Raw genomic sequence first — 14,267 nt, forward strand, 5'->3', positions numbered from 1 at the left:
TTCTTCTCATTTTTCTCCCCTAGCTGAATTTCCCCTCCCAATCCATAGGATGGACTGGACCATATTATCTCCTCAAGCACCCCAATAAACAGCAAACGCACCTGCACTGGAGCCAGCAAGCTCCTGATCCATAAGCTGCAGCTCTGTCACTGCACCATCAGGGCTGCCCCTTCGTTTTTAAAATAATCATTCTTCCTGGATTACAAGATCCATGGTAGAAGGCCTACATGTGAATATCAATGCACAAGGCGAGCTTTACAGTACCGGGTGTGTAACAGGAACGTTTGTTGCTTAGCTAAGAGATCAGCCTGTGATTCTTTCTCCTTTACCTCTCTTTCTCCCCCGCCCCTTAAGTTTATGTAGAGTACTTGCTGAAATGTAGATTGGTCTGTAAACAGATTGCAGGCATACCGAGCACTGCGTTGCCAATGGTAAGGAGCAGATGCTTTGCAAGTGATGACCGTGGTGTCATAATATTAGTTACTCTGACAATCTGCACACAGCCCACAGGGTTAGTTTTTCTCCCCCCCTCTCTCCTGCTCTCCAGAAGGCATTGACTGATTCTACAGGCAGCCTCTGGCGCTTTATCTGCCTGTCTGTTCTTGGGTGTCTTTAGTCTATCAGCAGAGATGGGGATCGCATCTGACCGTAATCTGCCCTCATCTAGTCTGCAGCACATAAGTACTTTTCCAGTCAATGTCATTGAATAATAATTTGAAGTGGGAACCCTGACTCATTTTTCCCCCGCCTTGCCCCACCCCTAATAAGTGCAGAGACGGGGATGCCAATTATAGCATCCCCAATGCCACATCATGTTTGAACCTCGGACGATCCTGATATGCAAAGTTCTCTTCCCCTCTGTTCAACTCCTTCATCAAACTTGTGCTCAGAGGAGCCAGGCTTTATTTTCCAATGAGAATTTTTCAGTAGAAGTGGAATGATGTTTACTCACCCCAATGACCCGCTATTCTGCCTTGCAAACAAGTCCTGCCTAATACATTGTCTGCACATATGAAGATATACACGAGAAATGTACATTTCCTTGGATAAATAAAATGGTCCGTGTGCAGTTAATGTGCTGTCTGGGGCTACAAAGGACCAGGAGTCCAAAGCTGAATCCAGATTCTCAGGAATTTGAACAAACATCTTGAGGACTTAAAAAATCTCCTACAGGAGCCAAGGAATCTACTTGCTGTTGTATAGACTCCTCTGAAGTGTGTGTGTGTGTGTGTGTTTGTTTGGGTTCGGAGGCCTTTTGTTCTTTTGGAAGGAGAGAGAGGGAGGGCTGGGTTATGGCTTTTTTTCGTCTCCATCAAAACTCCATATGTTGCCTGAGAATGATCCTTTCCATTCAAAATGGCTTCACTGCGATTCTGCTTCACAGTAGCTGAGCTGAAAATTGACAAACCAAACTAACTTTGTTTTATATGAGTCATTTACATTCTGGCTGTGTGTGGAACGATGGTGGGACAAATGGCTGCTGCATTTGTCTACACAAACACAATAGCCATACTCGTGTAATTAGTTGTGAAGCACTTTGGGGTATTTTGACACGCTGAGGCAGTGTGAAAGTAGTTTTTTTTCTCTTGCTTGGAACACTTTTAGTAGCAGGGCGGAGGCAAGTTGGTACACAGCATTAGCCACAGCACTGAACCCACCTGTTACCATGCAAGATGTCAAAAAGGAAATGAGCAACAAGTGCCGCCTGTTTCCTGATAGCTTGATGTGTTTAAATGTTTCTTCCTCCCAAATTTTCAGACCGACGTCTATTTCACTCCAATGCTTCTTAAATTGAAATGATTACTAAGAGTTCCAGTAAGCTGTCTGGCATGAAGACCCCTATATAAATGCATGTTGTTGTTGTACCTCTTCTGACCTTCTACCCCACACACAAATTTGCGTAACCGAGTCTCAAAGCATGATAATTAGAAGCTTGTGCTTATTTAAAAAAAAGCACTCTGACTATTTTGTAATAACCACAACCCCTTTGCAAGAATTTTCAGGTTTTAAAAAAAACTCGACCTTTCGTTTGAAAACTTCTCTTATCCCAAAATAGCAAATCTCCAATTAAGGCAGGAGGGGGTGGTAGGAGGAAGGAAGCTTTGAAACGGAAAAAGTTAAAATGTCTCTTTTTAAAGTAACAGCTCTTCAGTGCAACCCGATTGCTGCGGATTTGAAGGTCTTGGAATTAATTCCGTACACTTTTTTTTGTGATTCCTTCCGATCCTCCCATATATACATATTTAGAACCTAAACGTTTCCTTTAAACTTTAATCCTATCCCCTGAATGTTGGATGACATGAGAATCATGATGCTACACGTCTGCCGTTCTGAGTTGTCGACTGCTCCCCATCCACAATGACTGTGAGAAAGGGAGTGAATGTGCTTCATTCACTGCCTCCTCCTGACAGTACAGACTGGATCAACAACAACAAAATTACGTTTGTAAAGATGTCCCAAGGTGCTGGGCTCAAGTCGTGGCTGCTAACTCCACATAGAGTACTGATGCACTAACCAGCCCTCCACTGTCACCAAACCAAAGTGACTTTTAAAAGGCTGGGGACAGAATTGACTTTTTCTTGATGTGCGTCACAATGCAATTTGTCTCTTTACATGGGATCCTTCTGCCAGGGGGAAGGGAAGGACATTAGTCCGTTTAGACTGAATACATTTCCTTGGAGAAACTAGGCACCTTTATTTTTATCAGTGAAAGGGGAGGCCCATGCTCAGTTCTGTGTCCTGGTGAGTAAACTGCCCCTTGTGGGATGAGTAAACAGCTTTACTCCTTTACCCTGGTCCTTAGAATGAATTCGATCAGAATTAATTGTACCTGGAGTGATTTGTGTTTGAGGGTTACTGTTTAGGGAAGAGGACTGATAAAAGTGCTTTGCGTACGTGAATGGTATTCATTCTCTGCTGCACCCTGTGCAGGAACCCATGTAGAATGAGGTGTTCCTTCACCTTTGTCACTTCCCGGCTGGACTATCCCAATGCCTTCTTCGCTGGTCTCACTAACTCCACATTACACAAAATACAGCTAATTCAGAACTCTGTCACAGGATTCTTACCACATAAATCTCTGTACCCCTATCACATCAGTCTTTGCCAGACTCCACTGGCTCCCGATTACTGAACAGACAAGCGCTCCGGGACGCTACCCTGCGCGAAGGGCGCTATACAAGTGACATTGTATGAAAACCTGGAGGCTGACTGTGAGCCCCTTTTGCCCTTCAGACCAGTCATTCACGATTGACAGAAACGTCCTGCTTGTTACAGACAGTTGAATATTATTTGCTCTTCTGTTTTGCCACAGGAACCAGGATGATTACCAGCTGGTGCGAAAGCTTGGTCGTGGAAAATACAGTGAAGTCTTTGAGGCCATTAACATAACAAACAATGAGAAAGTGGTGGTCAAAATACTGAAAGTGAGTATCAGCCTTTTCTATTCAGCTTTGGCATACATTTTGTGCGTGGCGTTCTCAATAGCCTTCAGCCTATATGGAGCTGAATGCGCGTGCAGTGGAGCAGCAATGCCTTATTTTACTGTGCGCGGGGACAGATTTCAACCAGGGGCAGACAGAATCTGAATGACAAAGCTTTAAGTTTGTATGTACGCACAAACCTTTCAGTCAGGGGTCAACTGGACAATTCTGGGCTTGTTGGACAATTGTGGAGCAATCAGGACTATTCTGGGAATTCACGGCTGGTTGGTTGGTGCTGGATGTTGGGTAACAGGTTAATTAATGATTTGAGCCATGTGGATTGGTGAGGCACTGAACTGGTTTGGAATCTCTGGTGATAAGTTAACAATTAAATGCAAGATAATAGGAAGAAATATTTTTTTAAATCTGTTAAAATGCTCTGTAATCTGACACTGGCATAGTACCCTTTACGTCTTCATTCTCGTTGGCATTTTCCACCTTTTTATCTATGCGATTAAAACTGCACCGTGTGATCTCGGATTTTAGATTTAATTGAAGCTGCTCCGCAGGAGCTGTGTCTAAAACGCCATCAAAATGTCAAGTGTCAGTGAGGGGCCTAGCAAGAAGGAATGTCTTCATTACAGAATTTATCCTGTCAGTTTGAAGGGTTTCCATTTCTTTGGCTATAAAATTATCTGCAGATCCTCTGATTTTTAAAAAAAAAAGAAATGGGACATTTCTGTGTCACTTTGTAATACTTTCATTTGAGTAATCGGACCATGTGTGCACTAGCTTCTGTTGTGCTGCCCTTCCAGGTGAAGGGGAGAATCTGAGCCTTATGATGATGAAAGAGCATACGTTTGGTTCACCCTGTATTATGTTAAAACATGCATGAGCTGTTGTCCTCTTGGGTGATGAATGAGGTCTCTTTGGAACTAAGTTGGCTGTAAGGTGACGACAACAACAAATTACATTTATATTGCGCCTTTCACATCGGGAATGCACCCCAGCCGCTGAACAGTGAAGGGTTTACACCTGAGCTGGGGTTGGAGTCAAGTGGGGTGGAGGTGGGAGGATGACCAAAGGCACAGTCAAAGACAGGCCTTGAAGGGGGAGAGGCAGAGAGCTCCTGGAATGGAGTTCCAGAAGGTGGGGCATAAAAGCTGGAGAGGGCAGAGGACATGGAGCAGGCCAGTGCCTGCCGAGCAGAGGGCGCGGACAGGTTGATAACATTCAAGTAGGTTGCAGAGGTAGGAAGGAGCAAGACCGCGGAGGAACTTAAAAGTGAGAACGAGGATCCTGAACTTGATCCTTTGGGGGATGGGGAGCCAGTGAAGCTGGGTGAGGATGCGGCATGATCAGCTCACGCGGGAGAGGACACGAGCTGCAGAGTTTTGAATAATCTGCAGTTTGTGGAGGGAAGAGTTGGAAAGTCTGGTGAGCAGGGAATTAGCACAGTCAAGCCTGGATAGAATAAAAGCATGGATGAGAGTCTTAGTAGCTTGAGTGGAGAGGTAAGGTGGAGACAGGCAATGTGATGTGCACAACAATGGAATATTGGAATTAAAATGAATCCTCTGACTGTCTCATGGTTGTAATTGTGTTTCCTGAGCCAGGAAGGTTCATAGTATTCCCAAGGCACACTGATGATGGACTAGTCCCGTAGGAGTCCTGCAGCTCAGTGGTTAGAGCCCTCGCCTCGCAAGCGAGAGACTTGGATTCGATTCCCGGCAGGGCGAAATCTTGGGCAAGTTTCCTTACTCCTCACGCCTGATAATAATCCCTCAAGAAAAATAAATAAATAGTAATAATAATTTGGTCACTCAATCCACGACTGTTTGTGGGACACTGCTGTGCGCAATTGGCTGCCGGGTTTCGCCCACAAATATACAGTCAATTCACCTTAGAGTATATTCTGTGTAGCGCTTTGAGATATCTAGAAGACATGGTAAGCGCTAATCAAATGCAAGGTTTATTATTATTAGATAGTCATCCTGGCTTCTCAGCAGGTTTTGGAATAGCTGTCCAGTCACTGTGGACTAGGATTCTGCCCACTCAGTAACTTTCAAACCTGCAAAACTAAACCACAAACACGTCTGTGGTCGTAGCTGGTCGAGCAGCGGGACATCTCTCGCCAGACATGGGTTTAGCTGGTTGAACTCTAGCAATATCTCAACCTCCACTTAATATGTTCCAGGATTAGGTTAGCAGGGTGAGCCCCAGGAGAGGACACAAGCAGCTGAGTTTTTAATAATCTGCAGTTTCCAGACAAACCAGTTTCCATGCTGCTGTGGAGCTCTCATTGGTTAATTTAGAGCCTCTTAAGCATGAAGAAAATTTCTGTGTGTACCAGATCAAAATAAAAGTAGTTTATCAATGTCTTTGGAGTCCCAGCCTCCTTATGCTCTCCACTCTACATTAATGCACCATTAAACGTCGATTTCAGAGTTACTTGGTCAGTGCAAATTTGGAGCATTTTTGGTAAATTCTGCCAATATTTTTGGTTCATTCTGCATCTTCGTGTTTTTTCCACTTCAAAATCTAGTTTCTTAGTTTAATCAAGATACAAGGTATTAAGTGCATTGAATATTACATACTGATTTATTGAGCAATTTCGTCATGAATTGTGACCTTTCCACGGATTAGTTAATTCAGCGGAATAATTGTAGATCTTTCAAAAAGACTTTCTGTTCATCCTGTTGCATGGCCTGCAATGCGGCTCAAGTGAGGCTGCGATTCTTTGCTTTGGATGCTTTCAGCTGCTATTTTGTGTGACACAATATGATATGGTAGGTAGCCCCTTTGACTTGAGAGCTCAGTACTTTGTGCACCAAATTGGATGTTCTTCACGGTCAAAAAGAAATGCCATTAATCATAGAATGCTTCAGCATCAAAGTAGGTCTTTTGGATCAAATCTGTGCTGGTGTTTTTTCTCCTAGTCTAATCCAACTCTCCTGCTCACTCCCCATACCTTTTAATATGCTCATCTTTAAACGTTTATCTAAATCCCAATTGAAACGATTTATGGACTCTGTTTCAAAAATTGTGTTTGGCAGAGAATTCCACAATTCAACCACCCTCCGCGTAACAAATGTTTACCTAACCTCTTCTTTAGTTTCTTTTGAGATTCTTAAAATTGTTACTGATTTGCTGACCCGTGTAAATAATTGATTACTGTGGACTAGTAATGTTGTGGAACAGTTTTTATTCAACTATTTTAAGTTATATGATGTGACTATTGGCTTGATTTCTTTTACATGAGAATTTGGGGTCTACAATAAAATTTAATGTAAATTTCAGTGAAATCTATTAAAGCTCAATCTGCGGAGTTCCATCTCCACAAAATATCCTTGATTCTCGATGTGGGTTTAATCCTGTAGGGCTTTACATAGGCTGTTCAGCATGGAAACGCTCGGCCAAATTATTCAGTTCAACTTTATACTCTACATGAGCCTCAACCCGTCCTAATCAATCCCCTCTCCTATACCCTTCATTTCTCTTCTCCCTCATGGCACAATTGCTGTTGATTCTTTGAATGAGACATTAAAACGTGGTCCCATCTGCCTGTTGAGGTGGATGTTAAAATATCCTATTCAATCCCAAATAAAGTTGGTCAAAGCTCTTTTGAGGCATCCTCTTGACGTGAAAAACGCTGTCAAAGACACGTATTATTGTTAAAATTGTCCATTGATGTTCCTGTGCAAGCTTGAAATTTCAATTGACACATGTTCTCACTGTATTGCACTACATTGAAGATTGGTCATTGGGAAGTTGAGAGGAAGGTGCAGTGTGACTATGACCTATACTAATTATCCTTGCATTTAATATAGCTCCTTTCACATCACAATGTCTCAAAGAACTTCCCAGTTTATCACGTAGAGTGGAGTTACTGTCTTGTGTGCACATTCTTATCAGATTTGTCTTTTAGACGAGAGATTTGGAGGTTGAAAGCAGTTCAGGTTTGCATTGTTAAAATTCTTTCTTGTAAAATCCTACTTCCAGTGTAGCTTTGAAATTGCTTCAATATGAAGCATTTGGTAAATTTCCCTCCACAGGTACCATGGAAACCATTGCCTGCAGTTATTTACACTCCTGAAAACAGATGTCCTCTCAAGTTCAAGACTAAATTAGATTTTAAACCACAAATTTACAAACAACTTCCGCAGTGTCAGAAACTGAATTCATCTCACAACAGGTTTTTAGCACAGTGTGTATTTTCTAATTGTGTGTGTTTCTAACTTAGCTCTTCCTTTTTGCAATAACTGTACTTCATACGTGTCCTGCCAAGATCTTCAGTAGTTAGCACAGAACATGCTGTAATAATGGATGACCTGAGTTAAACATACCATTTGTTTTAAGATTAGAACTTTTTTATTTTGATATATCTGAATACTGAATCTTTATGACCATCTTGCCACCAATGTTCTATTTACCTGGAGGATTCCTGAGCTTTGATTTTGTCAGCCGCTCTGGTGGATCAGCACAGGAAATGTCTCCACATTTGCTTCATGGAATCCTGTAGCTTAGTTGTTAGAACACTTGCCTTGCAAGTGGGAGAACGTGGGTTCGCCCTCCTGGGCAGGGCGAAACACTGGGCAAGTTTCTTTCCTCCATATGCCTCTGTTTACCTAGCAGTAAGTAGGAACCTGGTTGGTAGTCGATTGGTGATTTTCTGGGAGTAATAATCCCTTCAAAAAAATAAATAATGAAAATGTCTACTCAATCCACGACTATTTGTCATGGATTGAGTAAACAAATTATCGTCATTTTTTTTACTGCTGTGCACTGTTGTGTTTCGCCCACAAAATGTACAGTCAATTCACTTTAGAGTATGTTCTGTGAAGTGCTTTGAGATGTCTCGAAGACGTGATAAGGCACTATCAAATACAAGGATTATTATTATGAAACTGAAACCTCGCATTGAGTTTTACCTGTTTTCCTCCACTGGTGAGAATATATTTTTCTCCCTTTGCCTGTCACCTCATTCATTTAAAGTTCACATTTGTTAGCATTAATCATTTTCTAAGGCCTTGTGGCTTCTTTGGTCTGTAAGTGTCTCTGGTCCCAAAAAACAGATAATAGGACTGAAAGGATTGCTCTTTAAAAAAGCCAACACAGACATGATGGGCTGAATGGTCTCCTTAGTGCTGTAAATTTCTACGGTTCTAATGCCTACCTTAGTGTACGTATAATAACAACACTCAACTGGGTATTCCCAGAATAGCTTCTTGAATACCTTATAGAATTAAATTTGGGTTCCTTCGATCTATTCTTGACAGATTTCTTATCTATTTTCTCGGCAACGGTTAACAACAACAACTTGTGTTCATATAGCGCCCTTCGTGTGGGGCAATGTCTTGGAATGCTTAACATACTCTGGCAGTGACGTACTCTGGAATATAGCCCAGTCTGAGAGTATTGTCTTTTTTATCTGACTAGATAGGTTCACCCTTTTTTTTTCTTAATTCAAGACAGAAATTTAGTCCTTGGACTCTGTTGACCAACACTGCTGCCCCCCCCACAGTAAACTCCAGGAGAGTTGGAACCTGTTACAGTGGTATATGGAATGTCTGTTGGTTTTCAGTGCACCATTACAAGCATAGAGATGGACCATTTCTCCTTTTTGGCCATTTGGACAATTCACCAATTGGTTGGTTCTTTGCCTATGGCACCTGCAGCTTCTTTGAAGGGGCACCTCCTACTTTTGGAGGAGAGACTACACTGCTCCGACCAGTTCTTCCAACTAGCAATTCTATCAGTGGCTTTGATTAAAATCACCAGTTGCCACTTCAGATGTTTCACACAGTTTGTATTTCTGTAAGGTCACGTTTGGCAAAGTAGTTTAGCAGTGGAGACCCCTGGCACCGACAGTTTAGGAAGGTGGCAGGATGTGTGTGCTTTGTCTCTGTCTGTGGGAGTCAAGTTGGAATGGACATCACAAGTATTGTATTGTGCTTCAGCTGCTGGAACCTCGCCAAGACCTGGTGTATGTTGAGCTGGTGAAGAAGCCCATCACCAACTTCGCACATCTGCTCGGTTCGACCAAATGTTGAGCTTTTCTCAGCTTCAAATGAAAGTCAGGTTTGTGACATGAGATCACTGTTGATCTTGGCTCACCTTTTATTCCAGGGTCCCTAATGGAGATTGTACTCCATTTCCGAGGTGACCCATTGAACTGACCATCTTCTCTGCCTGCCCATAAATTATTCTTATTCTCTTGTTGTTATTCTATTGGGACAGAATCCACATGCTCTGGAATAAAGCCCAGTTTGCTGCTAATATTTATCAGTCAGTATAGATTGACTCCTGTATAGATTACTCCCTGGAGCACCATGTGTGGTTGATTGTGACTGAAGAATCCCTTAAATGCCCTTTGGTGACAGTGAGAAAGAGATTGATTTGCTTACTGTTATTAACTCTTTGCAGTTGTTTGGACTCATCTCTCTTAACTGGAATCCCACAAGTAATGTACGATAATGTACATAACTTGTTTTGTCAAGTTTGGCTTTTTCCCTATCAGAATAGAGTATCCTCCTGGTGGGGGTGGAGTGAGATGGAGAAAGGAAAGTAAGCGGGATCTCCTTGGAACTAAGGTGACATGGCAATGGAAAGTCAGAATCGAACCAGTCCCCTGTGGCGGTCTCGATAGTCCAGTTTGTGAGCCAGGTGAGTCCATAGTATTCAAGGGTATTGCTGATAACAACACAGCCTGGTCATCAGCAGTATGTAGAAGGACAGACCAGTCACTGGGGTTAGGGATTCATCCCACTCAGCTCCTGTTAACCCTGCAAGCCAAAACCCTAACGTGCAGGGTGGTCCTAGATGGACAAGCAGTGGGAAAGCTTATCAGGCAGATGCTCTTAAAGGCAAGCTATGCAGTTGTAATTGATTAGACTCCAGTAGTTATCCCAAAGCCCGCTCTGGGGTCCCCAAGCCTTGGCTCTTGCCATCCTGCACCTAGTACTTTTTCAGAATTAGGTAAGCAGAATGTGGCCCTCCAGGGTGAGAGTGCACATTCCATCAAATACCTCTAGAATTTCCATGTATTAGTTGGAAACATGGAACTCTGTTTGGTTTGGATACTCTTAATCATGGTGATGGCTTTCCGCATGTGTCAGACATGTATCTGACAAAAAAAATCCACAAAGTCCTAGTGTGTGTGTGTGCGTGAGAGAGATAGACAAACCACTAGACATGAATACAAGGTATTTCTCAGCTTTGCTTTTTCCACCTTTATCATGGGATCCATGCTCACAGCCTGAGATTGATTACGTAAGGCAATCATGGGAAAGCTGCTGATCTGACTCCAGTAACCGCAGAACTATTCTCAGCTCAGCACTGTGTGCTAGTAATGTTATGGATAAATGTTATGTCACCTGATCTGTTTGTGTGATGCTTTGAGTTGAATAGAATGTCTGTTGTGTATTGCAGAAAAAATCTGGAACAGGTCATTGTAAGAGATAGTTTATATTTCGGTGCAGCAGTCAGTTATGTTAACGTTGCATTTATATGTACGAGAATGCCATCTGCTTTGTAGCTTTCAAAGACTCTTGTTGTATGATGAAGTCTTGTGTAGAGAGGACAATATGCCTAACCTGCCTCTACCTGATGAATCTCAGGATAGAGTAAGGCACATTGGACACCTCTGTCACATCTCCAAACAGCTGTGCAATAGCAGGTGTGACTATTTAGAAGGACTTGGCAGATGGTTGCTTGCCTGCTGTCTGTCTGTGCTTGTGGAATGGTGGTTGGCACTCAAGAGATCAAAGTGAGAGGGAGAAGATGGAGCAGGTTGAGAAGCAGACAGGACTTCAGTATCTTTTGATGTGCACAAATGTTTGCTATTATCTTGATTTAGAAATGTTTCTGTGATCCTCGGTATAATGAGTGACCAGTGCTTGTCCTTTGTTCTTTTGAGTGTTAATGGAACTAAAGATTTTTCTTTAAATTCTCTTTTTTTTCAGCCTGTTAAAAAGAAGAAAATAAAACGTGAAATTAAGATACTAGAGAATCTCCGCGGTGGCCCCAATGTTATAAAGCTGCTAGATGTGGTGAAGGACCCTGTGGTAAGTAACCGCTCCAAGATGGTCTCCTGAATTCCGTGCAAACTCCAGTGTCTTAGCTTACAAACGCCGTATGGTTAATTGGGCCGGATCGGGTAATATCATTTTCACACCAATCTCTTCCGAAATGTTTAGCGTGCTTTATGAGCGAGGTGTGACCTGTCATTTCCTCACCCAACATTCCCGGTCTTCGAGAGATGCCAATCATAACAGACAGCTGTTCAGCACAGGGATGGGGAAGGTCGAACAGAAAATTGGCCCAGGCCATTCTGACGTACCACCTAAGCATCTGATTACAAAATGGCATTGGCAGACTCCAGGAAAACGTGCCCACAACATTCTTCTCTCCCATCTCCCAAACTGGCCAATGATGCACAATTAGAGGAAAGATTAAAGCTGTTGCAATCATGCAAATTCTAGTCAAAAAAAGTTATTTTGTTGTCTGCTGTGGATCTAAGTGGTCCGAGATGTTATTGCGGAGCACTATATAAATACAAATTGTTGATTCTATACAGGCCGACAATCGGGCATTTGCCTTGTGACTGGTTGTGGTACTTTGCTAGTGCAAATGGCTGGTGCATTTGTCTGCGAAAAAAAAACTTGACAGTAATTACTTGTGAAGCAGTTTTGAGGAGGTTTCATGAGATGATATAAAAATACAAGTTGTAATTTCAGTTCGTCATGAAACTGGCACGCTGGCCATTGAATACGAAGGAATGACCAGCTGCTACAGCATTAGCAGCTCACCAGAGGAACAGCAGGCGTTTGACTGCACCACACGCCACTGCCCTGTCGTGTTCTAGCGTTGCCAGGGGGTCACCCATGTCAATCTGAAAATAATTGCTGCCATTTGTGACATTAAAGACAGCTCCCTCTAGATGCAGGAATACTATCTGGCTTGTGACCCAGCGTTTATAACCCAATCACAGTGTTTGGGCTGGTGTAGGATCTGGTAGTTCTCATGGAATGTGATTCCTATCCATTTTCCCTGGCTTGTGCAGTTTCCCAGGAGCTCATGTTCTAGAAATCTATGAGAAAAACAGTCATTGCACTCCAATGTATAATTTAAGTATATAAAAAAAGCTCAGAATTACAAACTACAGATCAGGCCTTTATTCTTAATTTTTGGTACGTAATCGGCTGCTGAGTTTCACCTACAAAATACAGTCAATTCACTACAGTATATTCTGTGAAGCACTTTGAGACGTCTCAACGACATAAGGCGCTATATCAAATGCAAGAATTATGATTATTATAATATCCTTTTTTTTGGGTGGAGAAACTGAACAGATAGACAAAGCTACAGTGGAGTCTGTAGCTTAATGGTTGGAGCACTCACTAGCAAGAGGACCTGGGTTTGATTCCCGGGCAGGGCAAAATGTTGGGCAAGTTTCCTTACCCCACAAGCCTCTGTTAGCAGAAAGTAGGAACCCGGTTATCAATCGATTGGTGCATTGCTTTTCTGGGGGTAATAATCCCTTAAAAAAACAATAAAATTAATAAAAAGTCACTCGGTCCTCGACTGTTTGTGGGACACTGCTGTGCGCTATTGGCTGCCACGTTTCGCCCACAAAATATACAGTCAATTCACTTTACAGTATATTCTATGAAGCGCTTTGAGACATCTTAAGATGTGATAAGGCACTATAATAAATGCAACGATTATAATTATTAATTGTTATAGTTACTTCTCCAAGAGGAATGCTTTGGATTCAAGCTCTAAGTCAGGACATTGAACTATCATTTTCTAGGCCGACATTGTTGAATGATAGGTTAAACCACATAGATGTTAAAAGATCTCATTGCACTGTTTGAAAAGAGAAGGGAGTTTTTCCTCGTGTCTTGGCCAACAATCCCTTCGATATGGGTCATTTATTTAAGGGATTGTTTGTGAGACGTTACTGTATGCAAATTGACTGCAAACAAAATATACACTGACCAGACTGAAGTGCTTTGAGGTGTCGTCCTGAAGTGAAAGGCACGATAACAAATGCAGAGATTATTATTTTTGTAATTAAATAATTGGGGTTTTCTACAACGGCTTTCTGCTGTGCCTTATGTAATGACCCAATTTTCTCTCTACAGTCAAGGACTCCAGCCCTTGTTTTCGAGCACATCGATAACACAGACTTCAAGGTGAGTTGCCTGCTTATCTCACCAGTACAGATACTTTCCTGACTTCACTGGTGTTTGGTCCAGACTTTTGACTCCTGTTTCTTTTCTACACCCCACCCCCCCAGCTCCTCTTCCCCCTACCACCCCCTAAACTCCTGTGAACTGACTTCTGCTAAAACAACTTTGCTTCCCCTTTCTTTCCATCTCTAGCAACTCTACCAGATCCTGACAGATTATGACATCCGGTTCTACATGTATGAAATCCTGAAGGTGAGTCCTGAGTGATGTTGCAGTGCTGTTACCATGTCCGAATATTGGGTGGGGGAAGGGGGAATTGGTGTCTTACTGTCCCTGTTCATTTTCAGGGCATTTTCTAGTCTTTTTTTGACCAGAGCCCATATTCTCTCTCTGTAGCTCCATTCTTCGAGGCAAGGTGAATTGTGAGGGGTTTCTCTTGGAGTAATAGATCAGCTCATTTTCTCTGAGTGTTCCTTACGGCACTAATGAAGGAAGAATGGGGCTAGATATGGACCACAATTTGAGCAGATTAGTGTTTTAGTTGCTTGTAGCATTGTATGTGACTTGGAGATGGAATCATTTTTGCATCCAACAAATGAACCTTCGAGGGTGTGTTTTCACCTGTTTTTTTCTGTCTGAACACTACTTG

General features: G+C 42.4%; 1 protein-coding gene across 1 annotated transcript in view; it reads left to right on the forward strand.

Moving 5' to 3' along the window:
• Positions 1-14,267, forward strand: part of csnk2a2b (casein kinase 2, alpha prime polypeptide b) — a 30,988-nt gene that overhangs the window by 3,580 nt on the left and 13,141 nt on the right. Inside the window, exons 2-5 of the mRNA XM_007904657.2 lie at positions 3,314-3,425; positions 11,387-11,488; positions 13,571-13,621; positions 13,811-13,870. Coding sequence (XP_007902848.1) covers positions 3,314-3,425; positions 11,387-11,488; positions 13,571-13,621; positions 13,811-13,870 — 325 coding nt within the window. The remainder of the gene's footprint in view (positions 1-3,313; positions 3,426-11,386; positions 11,489-13,570; positions 13,622-13,810; positions 13,871-14,267) is intronic.

This window comes from Callorhinchus milii, unplaced genomic scaffold (assembly GCF_018977255.1).
Source record: "Callorhinchus milii isolate IMCB2004 unplaced genomic scaffold, IMCB_Cmil_1.0 Scaffold14, whole genome shotgun sequence".
NCBI lineage: Eukaryota > Metazoa > Chordata > Chondrichthyes > Chimaeriformes > Callorhinchidae > Callorhinchus > Callorhinchus milii.